This window comes from Mchenga conophoros, linkage group LG11 (assembly GCF_057382185.1).
Source record: "Mchenga conophoros isolate Kocher_MC1m ecotype Shallow Benthic linkage group LG11, M_conophoros_male_GT1.1, whole genome shotgun sequence".
Classification (NCBI taxonomy): Eukaryota; Metazoa; Chordata; class Actinopteri; order Cichliformes; family Cichlidae; genus Mchenga; species Mchenga conophoros.
This window is the reverse complement of record NC_140536.1, coordinates 14,992,030-15,009,507: the sequence shown is the minus strand read 5'-3', so window position 1 is coordinate 15,009,507 and position 17,478 is coordinate 14,992,030. Positions and strand designations below refer to the sequence as shown.

At 41.8% G+C, this 17,478-nt stretch overlaps 1 protein-coding gene across 7 annotated transcripts in view; it reads left to right on the top strand.

The window, feature by feature from the left end:
- Positions 1-17,478, top strand: part of triob (trio Rho guanine nucleotide exchange factor b) — a 110,900-nt gene that overhangs the window by 81,080 nt on the left and 12,342 nt on the right. For all 7 annotated transcript variants that reach the window (XM_085291093.1, XM_085291091.1, XM_085291097.1 and 4 more), the window contains 3 exons: positions 1,336-1,475; positions 1,654-1,753; positions 4,319-4,571. In XM_085291093.1, the coding sequence (XP_085147219.1) occupies positions 1,336-1,475; positions 1,654-1,753; positions 4,319-4,571 (493 nt within the window). The remainder of the gene's footprint in view (positions 1-1,335; positions 1,476-1,653; positions 1,754-4,318; positions 4,572-17,478) is intronic.

Here is a 17,478-nt window from a genome sequence, read left to right as displayed (position 1 = left end):
TGAAGTGTGTGTTAATGCAATCTTCCCAAGAGTGTGGCTATCCCAGCAAATTCAAACTAAGGTCAGATTATGCTCAAACTTAAAGTTCAACTGGAAAATAGCTGAACAAGTGTGGCTTGTGCTGAAGCATTGCCAGGAGAAAACCTCTTCTCTCTAAAAAGAGCATGGCTGCAGAGCTTAGGTTTGCAAAAGTTGCATCTGAACAAACTACAAGACGTCTGGAACAACGTCCTTTGAAAATGGAATGAATCAAGGTGTTTCAGTGGCTCAGTCAAAGTCCAGATGCCAAACTAACTGAAATGCCGTGGCAAGACCTTAGGAGAGCTATACATAAACACATAAACCTCAATGAAGTGAAGCTACATTGTAAAAAAGACTGGGGCAGATTTCCTCCGCAATTATGTGTGAGACTGAAGAAGTCAAACAGTTCAAGTTATTGGTGTTAAAAGTGGTTCTACAAGCCGCTGAATCTTGGGTGTGCTGTGTTTCTCAGAGGAATGCATAAAGTCCTGTGAAAACGCTCTTTTTCATATGGACGTACTTCTCATATGATCACAGGAAGTGGTAAGGTTTTTGATACATGAAGAAGTGTTACTTCATGTCTATAGTTCATCCTCACTAAATCCTCCCTGGCTCCTTTTGTTCAGCCAACAAAGTTCAGTCCCTTTAAGGGGGTGGAGTGTTACTTTCTGCTGCTTCTTCACTCATCACATTAGCATAGCAGTTGATGGGTCATAATCCAAACCTCACAAGCGACTTGGTAATTCTCACGCAGTGAGTCAGAAACAATGTTTTATGCATGTTGTGTGTGTGTAGATATGCGTTTGCTTTTTGAGACTGACACAGAGAAAGGCTCCCGGGGTGTGTTACGATTTGGCAATGTGTGCTGTACAGCTTTCTGTCTTATTACATAACTTCTGATGATCATCTTAAACTGTATCTTATATAACTCGGCTCCATGGAAGTCATGGTCCTGGTTGCTAAGTGAAAAAGGAAGGGAAGACTCAAATGAGGGTGGTTATAGGATGAAAGCTGCATCTACACATTGAATCTGTGACGTAAATAAACACAGTAATAGACCGTGGTTGCTTTTTGGGGCTCTGAGTGAATATGTGCTCATCATATAGACATGTGAGTCAAGTTAAAGACTGCAGGGCTTAAGCACACTGTGGGAAGAGAGAGAATTAAAATAACTAAATTAGGCCTTATTTGTAGACCTGTGTTTTTCTTGCTATTAATGCTGTCATTGTATTTAAAAAAGAGAAAACAGTACTGTGCACTTAAGAAACCTTGAAATCTAACATATATCTAACCCAGTTATCTGTTATGCACCAGGCTTCAAGTATTGAGAATAAGCAGGACTGGATCAAACACATTCGGGAAGTCATACAGGAGCGAACAATCCACCTGCGTGGAGCTCTGAAGGAACCCATCCACATCCCTAAAGCCACCACAACTAAACACAAAGGCAGAAGGTGAGCTAAAAGTAGATTACTGTCAGGCAAAAAAAAGAAAAGAAATCAGTTTCATGATAATGCCTAGAAGCATTTCAGCCGAACAAAACTATATGGCGTGAAGATAGCCCTATAGGGTAAATGTCATGTTTATTGGTCATAGTAATTATGGGTCTGCTGTAATGATGCCTGCCTGCAGGGATGGAGAGGAGCTGGACAGCCAGGGAGACGCCAGCAGCCAACCTGATACCATCTCTATTGCCTCACGTACGTCCCAGAACACACTGGACAGCGATAAGGTAAAAACACAACTCACGCGGACGTTCGTCATAACCAGTATGTAAGGGAAGCACTTTAGCCACATTAAAAATAGTCAAGTTTTCAGTGCTATTTATTTCTTTTTTTTGTTTTTATTTTGTCCTGTCTTACTGTGCAGTTCATGCAGTCACATTGCAGCTCTGCTGTCGATTAATGCTGTCACTCAGTAATACGATTGTAAAAAAAAAAAACCACAAAACAAATGTGCAAAATGCTTAGATGCAGTCGACTGTCCTCAAGTCGTTTCCTGTGAAATTGTTTGATTGTGTTAGGAGGAAGAAACAGCCCGACTCTCAGAGCTTTAAAGCGGCATGTGTGTGTTTGTTTTTTCGTGTGTATTTGCGCTTGTGGCTGTGGTTATATCTGGTAATAGCACCACAGAAGGCTTGTCCTCCTACGCTCAGTATGATCAACTGTAAAGCTAAAAAACATGCAGCACACACACACACAGATAAAATAGCCTCCCCGTACGTTTATCTCATACTAATTATAAACTGATCACTGGACTCCTGCATCGGTTCCTTATTTTCACGCTTGAGTTGCAGTCGTTTCACATGACCCAAATGTGAAATTTTAATGGTCGAGGGGGTGAGGAGCATCCGCTGAAGTCTAAACTATCACAGACACTGATTAATTAGTCACAGTGCCTCAGTTTAGGCAGCAGTCACATGCATACACATTTGAAACACAGTAACACCTGCAAATTCAAATTAGCATCTCATTCTCACTTTTTGAATGCATCTCTTTATCTCTCGCTTTGTGCGGACTCCATGAGACGTTTCATTCAAGGGGAAGTGACAGTGGCGTGTTTGTGTTGCCGTGTGTGTGCGCGCTCGTGTTCCTGTGTGCTTTTCAGCTTTAGTGACTGACTTGTTGTGTGTCAGCAGCTTCAGCCTCCCACGCTCACTTCACAGAGGATGCTCGTCTGTATGCCAGACAGGAGAGCACAGTTTTAAGTCCTCACAGCTATCGATCTTACTCTTTGCTTCAAAATACAGGCTACCAGAATGTTTTTACCGCTAATTTTCCCGGTGTGTGTGTTTTGTTTTTCTTGATGAAAGGTTCAGTGTGAAAGTAATTGTTAAAAGACACGGGTGGATTAATTGCGCCGCTTCTGGAAAGTGACACAAGAGAAGGAATCATTTAATCTTCAATAGTCTGATTGTAAGGACCCACAGAGGAGTGTAATTACAGTGGACAGCAGGAAGTTTTCTACTGGCTTTGGAATGTTGGGATCAGGAATTTTAATACTAATTGAAAATGAATGATTATTCCTCTTTTTTAACTTCTACTTACCTGCTTCCCTGCATTCCCTTAGTGTGATTCGAACTTTAGTGGACTGAGACACAGATAACTCTGCTCTGTAGAGTTTTTCTATCTTTTTTTGGAACTTTTCTTGCAATGAGGGAGTGGAAAACAATGGACAGGTTTGGAGAAAGGAGCTCACATCCCATTTCTCAGCTCCTAAGCTCTCTGGCTTTGCCCCACTACCAAAGGGTATGTTTCAGATAATCTGCTTTGCTTTGCCGTGACAATTAATGCAGTGCAGTGTGCTGTGAATAAAATATTGAGCAATAATATATGCTTTGAAAGACTCAAATGGAAGCGCACACAAGCAGTTAGAGCAGTGGTAAGTATCGGAAAACATGGGACGTTTTTACAGTATTTACAGAGTTTTACAGAGTATTTACACTGCAGAGTGTGTAGCTAATGACTGCTGCATGGCTTCACTCCATTTCCAAGACTGTTCATCTGTTGCTAATAATTTTTATGTTTAACATAAATAAACACAAGTTTTCCTTCTTGAAAACGTGTCATTCAAAGATGACAATTATACTCCCAGTGATTACTGAACTACAGCATTAAAAACAGAGAATGTCCATTGCAACAATTATAGTATTAATATATTAAATGTTTTCAGGTCCGTATTTCCCAGAATTGTAATTGCATAAAACATTTTAAATGTTCTATCTTTTCTGCTCTTGTGTTTGCAGAATAGCCACATTTGCTCACCCTCTGTGCCTCCACAACAGATCAAAGCATCATTAGCGACTAGCAGCTGCTTTTTCACTCACATGTTAAAAGGACAAACCTTTTAAAATAACCAGTGAGAAAAATGACTAATCCCGACTCGCTCCACCTCTACCTAAAATTGCCTTTCCTTTCATAGACGATCACGTCGTCAGAATGACGTTTTATTCGGTTGAGCTTGGATGAGTCACCGGTTCATTCTTACACTGTACAGAGCTTCTTGAGTCCCTGTGCTGTTAGCACATGATATTGTGTGGGCACATCTGCTTTACAGTTATTAATTAATTGCCAGGGAAAGTTTTATTGCAGGGTTATTATTTAACATCGAGCAAGTGTTGGTGATAAGATTAATAAAATGCAGAAAACTACTCAGAAATGTTTATGTATATTCTAAGGGAACACAATGAGGCAATAATGGATTGTTTGGAAATTTTTCTACACACTAGCCTAACACCTATTAATATGGAGGTTATCCTCTTGAAAAAACATTCAGAGTACTGTTGTTTCCCTTCCAGCTCTCTGGTGGCTGTGAACTCACAGTGGTCATACACGACTTTGTGGCCAGTAACGGCGGAAGCAACGGGGAGCTGACAGTCCGCCGCGGCCAGACTGTTGAGGTTTTGGAGCGACTGCACGACAAGCCGGACTGGTGCTTGGTCCGGACCACGGATCGCTCGCCAGCCCAGGAGGGCATTGTGCCCTGCTCCATGCTCTGCATCGCTCACTCCAGGTCCTCCATGGAGATGGAGGGCCTCTTCAACCACAAAGGTAGGAGGAGAATAATTTCTTGGCTTATTACAGGTGCACTGAATGATGTTTTTTGATGTTTGTTTTTTCACGAAGCACATCTGAACACTTAAAAACAGCTGCTCGTTGCATACATGCACGAGCATGGACATATCGGATTCGGTTCCTGTTTGCAAATACAACATCGATGACCCGTAGAGCCTTCACTTTCCATTAAACAGCTGCTTCGGGGAACACAGACATGTATTTCTAGGTGTTGCTATGCAACTGTGGAAGGCCCACTTGAAGCACAGCAGTTTTTTTTTCATTAGACTCTTTTTTTAAACTTTTTTCATTAACAATTTTACCATTGACAGATGTTATTACTGTCAGAAAACCTGATTTTGTCCTTGTGTTGGTGCCTTTGCTCTTATACCTGACATATTTTGGCAGAAAAAAAACACATTTCAAATGGATTTTCTCAATCTGTATGTATTAACACCAAAGCCCTTCTCAAACTAAGTCTAGTCATTCAGCACTCGCCATGTAAGACTTCCAGGAACTTATTTGGGTTGTTATTTGAAGCATTATCTAACACGTGAAGTTGGGCAAAGGACATAAAAACTCGAAGTCTCAACACTGATGAGGGATTGTGCAGGCACACAGAGAAGGAGGTACTTCCTCTGAAGGTATTAGATCCAAAAATACACCTATAGCCAGATGGTTCTAAAATAAAATATTTTTTTCCTGAAGTAGGGGCTTGTAGGTCTGCAGCAAAAAATGACACACACAATGAATCCCACTATCCTTACAAGTTATTAATATTTAATTATACTTGTAGCACCAAAAAAGAAGTGCTCATCAATTGGAGTGGCCCTACTCTTACCTTAGCATAAATTACATTTTGCTGTTGGCAAAAGTGGCACTAATTCAGAGTTTTCGATACTACCATATAGCCTAAAGGAAAGCAGAACATATTCCTCAGAACTGTACTGTAGCACATAATTTTGCTTAAGGACTTTCCACCAATGCTAATGCTGCATTGCTGTAAAACATGCATGCTTTTAGTTTAATTAGTCACACAGTGACTTGTAGCTGGCTTAGCTAGATGCTTTATATTCATTTTTTTTCTTATGTGAATATATCATAGGGTTGTCTAGTTATTGCTGTGAACTGTTGTTCTATTGACCAAAACACTCATAATCCAAGCTGTGATCAAATTTCACGTAGCCAGTTGGAGTTATGAGCTGCTGTCATCATGTCTTGAGAGAAGTTTCTGCTTGTGCCTTTCTCTTTTTAATCTGGAAGAGTGGGTGAGAGGTGGACTGCTTGTTTCTATGGTGATATAGCATACAAATATTTTGCTGGCAGCGTCTTTGTAGTCAGTACGAGAAAGGTCTGCATTTAAAATTAAAGAATGCTTGGATGGTGAATACAGGAACTAACAATTTTGGCATTAGCTGAATGATTTACTAGACCGCCACGAGAAGAAAGCTACAATTTTCCAACCAATTATTTTACGCTTTCAACTCCAGCTCTTTGTTTGTCATCCTTACTTCGTTTACTGGGACTCGTGTTTCTTGTCCGTTTGTCACTGTGTGTTTGTGCGGTCAGAGGGGGTGATGAAAAGGAGCCTTTCTCTGCAGGGGTTACTCTCGTCAGAAAGGCTGCTGCTCAAGAGGAGGGAGACAAGGATGACAAAAAAGGGGGGAAAAAGCTTTTTGTGCAGTTTTTGTCAGCCTTTTTTTATTTACAGACCAACCGTGGATGCCGCTTTGTCCAAAGTGGTGGAAGGGTGAAAGTTTAGGGGATTAGGGTGGTCGTCCAGGAAATCTCCCATTTTTCTTGTCATGTCTCACAATCATAGACTGTACGTTAAAGGTAAAAATGTGTATAGATATTCACCCTGACATTTCATCCAGTGTTCTTTGGAGGCATTTTATTTAATCATCAGCTTATGCTCGTCGAAACCTTGAGTTTTCAAGACTATTTTGAGCAGGAATGTCAAACACATTTTACATCGTGGGCCTCCTACACTCCACTTTGAGCTTAAGTAAAAAGTCAAAGAAGCATAACTCTCTGTTAAAACTTTAATTTAGAAATTAAAAAAGAAATCCGTCAACATGACTCTTTGGGTCTTAAGTGTGTAAAATTTCTGGTAGCACATTGAAATCCTAAAATTTCTATAGTATATATTGAAAAAATGGAACATTTTCAGTCATTTAATTGCTTTTCTATTACGTAATGACTTCGGTGTACTATGAATGATGGTGGGAGAGGTGTTTGCTTGTAGTAAAAGTCCAAAATCTGTGTCCTCCTTCACACTTTTCAAAGCCGGTTACGGGGCCAGAATAGAGTCTTTGCAAGGCCGATTTTGGCCCTCAGGCTTTGGGGTTATTTTTGACACCCCTGATTCAGTCTTTTTAAGGTTTCAGTTAATTCTAGCAAGGTAGTAAGCCATATCATTTTTCAGGAAAAATGCCATTATAAATCCTCCAAAAGAAACAAACAGTTCAGTGACAAAAATAAACTGAGGTGAAGCCTCGCAGACAACCAGTGACTACAGCTGCAATTTCTCACCACTAAGAATTCCTGGCAGTTTGAGGCATCTGAGGGGACAGAGTACCATAGAAGGCTTCACATGCAGATGAATTAAGCCACAAAATGTACACTTGGCAGTTTCAGTTATTCAGATTTATGATATGTTTCTTTTGTTTTTCTGGCTCTGATCCAATTGCTGACAGTTGCACAAGCCTGCGCGTCCCTGCTATGTAATATCACAGATTTGTCAGACATGCAGGTGGACTGCACTGCCCCTCGCGATGGAATAAATACAAAAGTACCCACTTAATGAAACTTAATTTGATTGAATAAGCACTCGGAGTGCCTGTGTATGCCTGTGTGTGCCTGTGTGTGCCCTAACAGCAGAGAGTGTGTTTAAAGCCCAAAGAGATACACATAAACACACACTCATAGTTAAACAGGCAGGTCTTTGTGCGACTAGCTTGCATAACTGCTCAAGGCTGCACAGAGCACAGTTTCAGATGAAGACGCTCCAAAAACAGAGTTATGTGTTGGATAAATAGTCAGTAGTGCCATTCAGAAACTAAATAAATGTAAAAAGAAAATCTGAAATGTGCGCGCAACACTTTTGATGAACAACTTAATAGAAAACATATTCCTTTTTTAAACCAAGCTTTATGCTGTTCATTTGTGTTCGATTTTATAACCAAATCTATATTTGTTCCAAGCATACTGCACAAGTTGTATGCGACCTAATGCCTGTAAAATATGCACCCGCCCACACAAACTGAGTGGGTGCTTCTACAAAGGGTAATACGGTAGAAATGCTGCCTGTTTCCAGACGTCCCCTTGGAACGAGAGAGGCACAGTGGAGGTTTGCCCAATATCCTCACAGCAGCCCACTCGTGAGGGAGGGAGAGAGGGAGGGATGGAGATACAAAGAAAGAGAGAGAAAACATCCTACTCTCTAATGCTGCATTTGACTTTTGCTTTTCTCTCACACTGGACTTCACACTTTCCCTGGAATTTCAGCGACGTAGTTACTGCAGGTTTATTGTTATTTATAAAGATTCTGGGATTTTTTCAAAGGATCTTAAAGCCATTTGGCATACCTTTGGAGATGCTCTAAGGAAATATTTCAAGTCAGAGTTTTATATTCCGCTAGCATGGCCCGTGGAATTGAATCTTTAGTGTCTTTGAACCCTTTTTACTCTGTGGATTCGGCGCAGGGAGAACACTCTGACAACTGCAAGTTCTGGCTGTTGGATCTGGGTAGGTGCCATGTGTAGGACAAAAGTAAATTGCTTCCTCTTATCCTGTTAATGCTAGATTTGCTTCTTATGCAGTGTGCTTGGGAAAACACAAATGATAAGTTGCGCTAAGTTGTTCTGGTTTAGCGGCTTGCTGCTATTGTTTGTTCCTCTGGTGAAAATGTAACGAAAGCATAACATTAGGATCTCAATTAGACTATGCTTCTGGTCTTATGACATTAAAACGGGTCTTTTTTTGCTCTAAAGTGCGACATTGAAGCTCCAGCTGTGCAAGAAACAACTGCAACTCTACATTTGTCGTTTTGACAGCTTGTCCTTATTTGCTGGGTTTGCATCAGCTATTTTTGTACGGGCTTTGTGCTGCAATTTCACAGTTCATCTGTCGATCATGTGGTGGCATTATAGCTGCAAAAGTAATTTGGTGAATTCATCGTTACATAATGAAATATTAAAATTCACTAAAATCACCAGGATAAGATTATGTCTTCGTTCCTGTTGAAATCCAGGTTGGGCTCACAGATGGACAGAGGGTGTTGTTGAGGTCAAACTGACGAGAAGGGGAGAATGAGGACTCTTAAACAATGGAATCCCTTTCCTTTTTAATGTTTTCACAGGTGTCTGCTAGATACAGTGTGATAAACCATTACAAATCACCCAAATATGCACTAGTTCTGCCAGAATGTGCACTGGGTGGTCTCTCATCCCATTACCACTCCCTTCCCTAAATGTGGCTGTTGGTGGCAAGCCCTCTCTAGCGTTGTACACATTTTTTCAGATCATCTACCAAAATCCCCTGGAGCTCTCCCCACACGCTGCACCTCCGCCCCTAAAAGCACGTTCCCAGCCACACCAACTGATGTTTATGGCTTTGTGTGTTTGTTTTGGTTCTTCTTGGCAAGATTAGGGCACATGAAAGATGCTCCCCTGGTGACACCTCTGGAATCCCAGGCATGCTTCTGTTGAACAGCGCTTTTTTGGATCACTGCAGTTGTACAAAAGCCCCTCCACCTACCCCACTTTTATTCTTAGAGACACAAGAACACACATAAAGTTGTAAATCTAGCATGTTCTTTGCAGCAGCGTAAAGGAGCATCGACTGAGTTGTCACATTGTGTCGGAAGCTTGCTGATAAATCACATAATGCTTAAGTAGTATTAGAACATCTGGTGGGTTCTTCTGAAGGACATTAGCCCACAAAGTTAAAGTGAATAGGAGTATTGAGAAGTCTATCACAAGTACTGTTGTTTTGTATGTTTAGCCAGAATTATGAAGAAAGTAGAATACATTTTAAGTTTTTCTCATCTATGTACGTATACTTCCTAACCAATTTATTAGACCACCTGCAAAAAAAAATTATTATATATTATTATGTTATTTATTAGGCAAATAAGAAACTGAATTCCTGTTTCTGTATCTAAGGATGAGCCTGCAGGCTGGACTGTTCTCAGTGCGCCCCAGGGTGGCTGTGGCTACAATGTAGCTTGCCATCACCAGTGTGTGAATGTGTGTGTGAATGGGTGGATGACTGGATATGTAAAGCGCTTTGGGGTCCTTAGGGACTAGTAGAGCGCTATACAAATACAGGCCATTTACTGTTCTAAGAAGTCAGCAATTAATCAAACTTGTAACTGCTAAACCAGATTTTTTTTCAGCTTTTTTTGTAAAAGAGTACGTTTTAAAATCCAAAAATAAAATTAATGATAATACAATAAAGAAAAAATATCTAAATGTAAGTTATAGAAAAACTCAAACTTCTTTAAAGCGGACACTGTTGCTCCCGCTGCCAGTAGAACATTCTGTGTTATTTTTAGCAGCAAAATTGAAAGGTCTTCAAGGATGATGCCTATAATACAGTTCATGCAGTTATAGCTCATTTGAACAAAAAACATGATTTATTTCTGTGATTTAAATATATATATAGGCACGGTGGTTAGCACTGTTGCCGCACAGCAAGAAGGTCCTGAGTTCAATTCCACCATCAGGCCGGGGTCTTTCTGTGTGGAGCATGTTCTCCCCGTGTCTTTGTGGGTTCCCTCCGGGTACTCCGGCTTCCTCCCACCTTCCAAAGACATGCAGTTTGTGGGGGTAGGTTAATTGGATAATCCAAATTGCCACTAGGTGTGAATGTGCGAGTGAATGTGAGTGCGAATGGTTGTCTGTCCCTGTGTGTTGGCCCTGCGACAGACTGGCGACCTGTCCAGAGTGTACCCCGCCTCTCGCCCTATGACAGCTGGGATAGGCTCCAGCGCCCCCCGCGACACTGAAAAAGGAGAAGCGGAAGCGAATGGATGGATGGATGGATTTAAATATAATTGCCAGTAAAAGAATAAAATTAAAAAGAAGGCTTCAAACAAATTGCCACTTCCCTCTGTTTGTTTCCCCACGAGCGAGAGGCTGACCAGCTGTTCGAGAGGTGTCTCACACTTTCATTTACACTCCTGTTAGATCAACATCTTCAGTTTGCCACTTAACACTTATCAAGCCAAAGCTTGAAGATTTTTAAGCATGAGACAGGTGGGACTAGTGAAAAATCAACAGCGTCACACTTACTACTTATGTAAACAATATCTTGCACACTGTATATCTGCATATTGATCACAATAAATAACCAGCACATTCCATTCTCTGCTTATGTATATGCAAACCTATAAAATTCCAGTGCAGTTATGAAGACAGTTTTACCTCACTGCTACTGTTTTATAAAGTAGTATTTTTTGCTATTATTTGAATTACATCAAGGTGAGGCTATGAAACAAGTAGCTGTACCTCATGCTTGTTAACCACCGCATGTCTGCAGGAACCACAGTCCATTTGCTCTTCCTGAGAAGTCCTCACTGGGCAACCGTGGCTCAGGGGGTTGGGAATCGCATCTGTAACCGGAAGGTCGCCGGTTCGATCCCTGGGCTCTCTGTCCTGGTCGTTGTGTCCCAGTAGGCAAGTAGGGTAAAGACACTTTACCCTACTTGCCTACTGGTGTTGGCCAGAGGGGCCGATGGCGCGAAATGGCAGCCTCGCTTCTGTCAGTCTGTGGTTACAACTGTAGCTGCCTCCACCAGTGTATGAATGTGAGAGTGAATGAATAGTGGTATTGTAAAGCGCTTTGGGTGCCTTGAAAAGCGCTATATAAATCCAATCCATTATTATTATTCTCTGTGCTTTCCTAGTGAAAGCAGCAGTTTTCACCTAAGTGCTGGAGCTGATCAGTGTGGTCTCTCAGTTCAGTGATCATTTTAGCGGTTACCTTAATCACTTTAGCTTGGGTTAAATTTGATTTAACTGCTACAGTTTATCAGTCTGGGTGAACATGTATCAAAGACTCATCTGGTTCCCATTAGTGAACAACAGTTGTCTAATGCAGGTATTTACCTACACTCTTCCTGATATTAAACACTAATAAATCAAAGGTCTAGTCAGCACCTGTAGTTTTAACGTTTAGCATGAATAGTGGATAAAATGTAAACATGATTTGGGGAAGGATTCAGAACTCATAAGTGAGGGATTTGGAATCCTCGGAGACCAACAAAGGTATTCTGAGTCATCAGAATTACAGCCTTAAACAGGATCTGTGAATGCACCCGTGACTAAAAAATTCCAGGGTAGTACTGTAACCAGCAATTGTGACTGGTTTTCATTTAGTACTGCAGGGGATCTGTTAGAGGAGAGCATTTTACAAAGCTCCCCCACAAATCTGCTCTAACCAGCGAGGTTGCACGTAAAACTTTTGAGCCAACAAAAGCGATGAAGTTGCCCTCAAGCAAAACACACAAATCTTCGACACCCCCTGTTGTCTTTAAATAGAGTGTTTGGGTGGAAAATATTGATTTGCAAAGCGTCCCAAGTTTCCCCTTCCCATCCCTTCAAGATGTTTGAACAGAATGAAAGCAACCTGTAAAAAACATGTGTTCTCATTTCTGTGCCATCAAAGTGCACCATATTGAAAGATTTTTACCGTGAGAAGAAGATGGTGCGAGGAATCTTAGTAAAGATGGATTTAAAGCCTTTGCAGTGCCTGATGTGGGAGATTCTTGTTGTTGAGGAACCGAGCTGTCTTCATTCCTTTGCATGTGACGTAAGAACACATTCTATAAGTAAGAAGAAAAGTCTTCTGGAGGCTTAATGACGGCCACACATTCACATGTTGCTGCATTAAGTCAGGCTGGGTGAAATCGTCCAATGAAGAACGGCAGAAATTCCACACCTGCTATTCATAAAAGCCGTTCGGCTCAGACGTGTGCCTTAATCTTTTGCAGCTGCACCTTTTTAAATGCTCTAATGACTGAATTTGAGTATTTTAAACCTTGCCTTTAGTCTAGCTGTAAAACCTAGATAACTTCTAAAAGATGAAAAACATCTCTCTGTTCTCCTTTCTGGATGTTTGTTTTCAAGCTCATCGTGTTTTCATGCAAACAATTTAAAGCAGAGTGATGTAGGAGGAGAGTGTGTTGTCCTGACTCATCGCCCCTGTATGAATAAACATATTTTTGCAGTCACTTCCTCACTGGAAGTCGTGTCCACAATGAAAAGGTCATCACCGCCTGTATCAAGAAACGGCCTTTAATTTAACTCGCTGTATTAACAGCAAGGATCTTTAAGCTGGAGCTGGAGCGAGGAGAGCGGATCACCGGAGGCGATTCAAACCATCAATCCCGACAGTGATCATGGGCAACGTGAACTCGCTACAGAATAAGATTGACGAACTGTGCGCTCTGAACAACCACAGACTATACCGTGAGTGCAGCTTGTTTATCTTCACGGAGACGTGGCTAACCGAGCTAACGCCGCAGGCTAACGTAGACCTATGCGGTTTCACATCCGTGAGAGCCGATAGGGACACGCAGGCCAGCGGAAAAAGCAGAGGTCGGGGACTCATTGTCTACGTTAACAACAGATACTGTAACCCTGGACACGTCTCCGTTAAAGTTTCGGTATGCCGTCCGGACCTGGAGCTGCAAGCTGTTAGCTTGCAGCCATATTATCTACCTCGGGAGTTCAGTCATGTGATCTGTGTGTGTGTTTACATCCCTCCGACACACTGTCTTACAGACTATCTCAACTTTTGTGTGGACACGGTCGCCCCTGCTAAGACGGTACGGTGTTATCCTAATAACAAACCGTGGGTAACACAGGAAGTCAAAGCTGTCCTCAACATGAAGAAGAAGGCTTTCAGGAGCTGAAGGAGGAGATGAAAGCAGCACAGCGGGAGGTGAAACGCTGCCTGAGGGAAGCAAAGGACACCTACAGGAGGAAGGTGGAGCAGAAGTTGGAGAGGAACAATATGAGGGAGGTCTGGAATGGTGTGAAAACCATCACAGGCCACAACACCAAGAAAAGCACAGTGGGGGGGACTGTGGAGAAGGCAAACGAACTCAACAACTTCTTCAACAGGTTTGACCAGCCCACAACCCCCCCACCCTCACCCTCACCCTCACCTTCACTACAGAGTCCAATCCCCACTCTCCTACCTCCCTCGCTTCCCCCCCTTCCTGACACCATGACACCCCCCTCCTCCAATCCCTCTCTCAGCAGCAAGACATCTCCCCCCCTCCCCTCCTCCCAAACATCTCCCAGTGTCACAGTGGATCAGGTCAGGAGACAACTGAGGAAGCTTCGCCCCAGAAAGGCAGCAGGCCCAGACAAGGTGTGTCCTAGGATGCTTAAGGCGTGTGGTGCTGAACTTGGGGAGCCGATACAACAAGTCTTCAACCTCAGTCTGCGACTGGGGAGAGTGCCCGCCCTATGGAAGACATCCTGCATCGTCCCGGTCCCCAAAAAGAACCGGCCCAATGAGTTGAATGACTTCCGACCGGTGGCACTGACGTCACATCTTATGAAGACCCTAGAGCGGCTCTTCCTCAACCTCCTCCGACCACAGGTACAACATGCTCAGGACCCACTACAGTTTGCATACAAGGCGGGTGTCGGAGTGGAGGATGCCATCCTGTACCTCCTACACAGAGCCCACTCACACCTGGATGGGGGAAAAGGCACGGTCAGGATCCTGTTTCTTGACTTTTCCAGTGCCTTTAATACCATCCGGCCCTGTATGCTTCAGGAAAAACTGAACAGGATGGAGGTGGACCCCTGCCTGGTCGCTTGGATCTCCGACTACTTCACCGACAGACCACAGTACGTCAGGCTGAAGGACATCACGTCTGACACAGTGGTCAGCAGCACAGGAGCACCACAGGGAACTGTGCTGTCCCCTCTTCTCTTCACCCTGTACACCTCTGACTTCTGCTACAACTCTGAATTATGCCACATTCAGAAGTTTGCAGACGACACGGCCATCATGGGGTGTATCTGGGATGATCAGGAAGAGGAGTACAGAAGTCTGGTGAGGAACTTTGTCGCATGGAGTCACACAAACCACCTGCAACTCAACACCTCAAAGACTAAGGAACTGGTTGTGGACTTCGGGAGGTCTAGAGCAGGTCCACTGCCGGTTCAGATAGAGGGGGAGGAGGTGGAGGTGGTCAACAAGTACAAATACCTCGGGCTGTGGGTGGACAATAAACTGGACTGGTCATGCAACACAGAGCACCTGTATAAAAAAGCCCAAAGCCGACTGTACTTCCTCAGGAGGCTGAGGTCTTTTAACATCTGCAGGAAGCTCCTGAGGATGTTTTACCAGTCGGTGGTTGCTGGAGTACTTTTCTATGCTGTGGTGTGCTGGGGGAGCAGCACAGCAAAGAGGGACTCATCCAGGCTGGAGAAACTGATCAGGAAGGCTAGCTCTGTGGTCGGCATGAAGCTGGACACTCTGGTGACAGTGGCAGAGAAAAGGACATTAAAGAAACTGATGGACATTATGGACAATGCCAGGCATCCTCTGCACACGGCCATTAACAACCAGAAGAGTCTGTTCAGTGACAGGTTGCTTCTCCCAAAGACAAGAACTAACAGACTTAAAAACTCCTTTGTCCCACACGCCATCAGACTGTTTAACTCCTCTCTGGAGGGGAGAGGGAGGGGAAACAGGAGGACAAAGGAGGGGGGAACAACTAAGCTGTAGTGCCTCTTCACCTCACTGTGCAATACCTTTTGTGCAATACTTTTGTAAATAGTCAACAGTGCAATAGACTCAATACTTGAAATGTGCAATTCACTTGTATTTTTATTTTTTATTCCTATTTATTCTATTTATCCCCTTCGTATATTTTATTTATATTGTCTCTGTATTTATATATATATATATATATATATATATATATATATATATATATATATATATATATATATATATATATATATATATATATATATAATATTCTGTAACTCTGTAACTTCTGTCGGTGCTGTGCTTTTTTGGAAATCGAATTTCCCAGAGGAACCCACCCGAGGGATTAATAAAGTTCTATCTAATCTCTCTAATCTAAAGAAATCAGTGTAATAAAAACAGAGGGCAAAATAGGATTTAAAACAAAGACTTTAACATGAATAAAACTATGGGTATAATATAACAAGCGCTTCATTTAACAGACCGGTGTTAAATTGTTTTTTGAAATATACTGAAAGCCTGTATGAGGGGTTAAATCAGTAGGTGGTTTCACTGCTGAAAAGCAGTGATGGACCAGCAGTGATCTGGCTGAAACATAAAAGGAAATGAAGTCTCTCATGTAGAGGGGAACGAAACAAACGGGTTCTATAAGGTACAGAGAGCCAGTGCAGTGTCACTGTAGTTCATTTTGTTTGTTCGTTTGTTTGCTTGTTTTCTAAATTCAACAAAAAAAAGAATAAGTGCTGTTTATTAGTCTAAATTGGCAGTGATAAAAGCATGAAGAAATGAGGCATTGTTCTGTAGAGGTGGGAATCAGCATACAACTCGCGATACGATATTATCAGAATACTTAACGCACAATACGATATTATTGCGATTTTTTAAAATATTTTGCGATATTTAAATTCTGCACATAAAGGTAAAGTTTATCAATATTCATTTTATCTAATATCAAAGTCTCACACTCAGTCTTTCTCTCATTTCAGTCAGTTTTATTGTTGACAAACTTGAACGGTTTGTATTACAGTCTAGTCCAACTTAACTGAATGCAACCATCTGGTACAATTATAGCTATTCTGAACTATGCAATTTATGAAAACTATGCAGCCCATTCAGCAACTGAAGAATTTGAAAGTAAATTTAAAAAAACTATAATTTTACATTAAATAAAAAAGTTTTAAACTTAATTAAAATTAAACATGTCTTAAATTAAAATAAGTAAACTGTCATGTTTATTGCTGCCAAAAAAAAAAGTTAAACACATTTGGACAGTGAAGGAATGTCAGGGTTCTTGCTCAGAAAAAGGATCAACATGCTCTGAAGTCAACATGCTCTGAAGTCAACATGCTCTGACTCCAGAGCATGTTGACTTCAGAGAAAAAATTGTTTGTAACAAAATATCGATTTCTGCTGTCCCTGTATCGATACATTATTAGCAAACAAAATATCACGATACTACACAGTATCGATTTTTTCCCCCACCCCTATTGTTCTGAAAGGTCAGACTTTGAAAATGGAAACAGGTTTTGGGTCCCACACTCTCGTAATCTTTGAATTCAGGTCTTTTCTGTCCCTTTACCGCACATATGTGAACAAATGGGTCATTCTAAAGAGCTCAGTGAATTGTGGTACAGAAAGAGGATGCGACAAGAAGTCACTCTTTTGTCCTAGATCAGCTTGTAAAGCGGAAACATTTAGAAGCCACAGCAGCTTAACCACAAAGTGTCAGATCGCAGTCATTAAGTGCTGAGGCGCATAGTGTGTAAAAGCCTCTATCAGTCACTTATTGCTGACTCAATAACTAAGTTTGAAGCCTCCTCTGGCATTAACATCAGCAGAGAAATTGCACCGGGAGCTTCTTGGCATGGCTGAACAGCTCCTGTAGGTGTGATGTGTTGTGGCCCCAGTACTTTTGTCCATTTAGATTATTTCTAAGATTAAAAAAAACAGTATCGTTTAAAATCCCTAATTTTATGTTATTATTATACGATGTTTGCATGCACTGGGGATGCTTTCATAATTTTTCTATAACTACAGCTCTCCGTCGTGCATAAAAATTGTAGCTGACATGGTGATTGATAATAATTTGGCCAAATAGAGAAAAAAAAACATAGTATAAAACAATCTTGGGATGAAAGTGTGTCCAACAGTACATGTC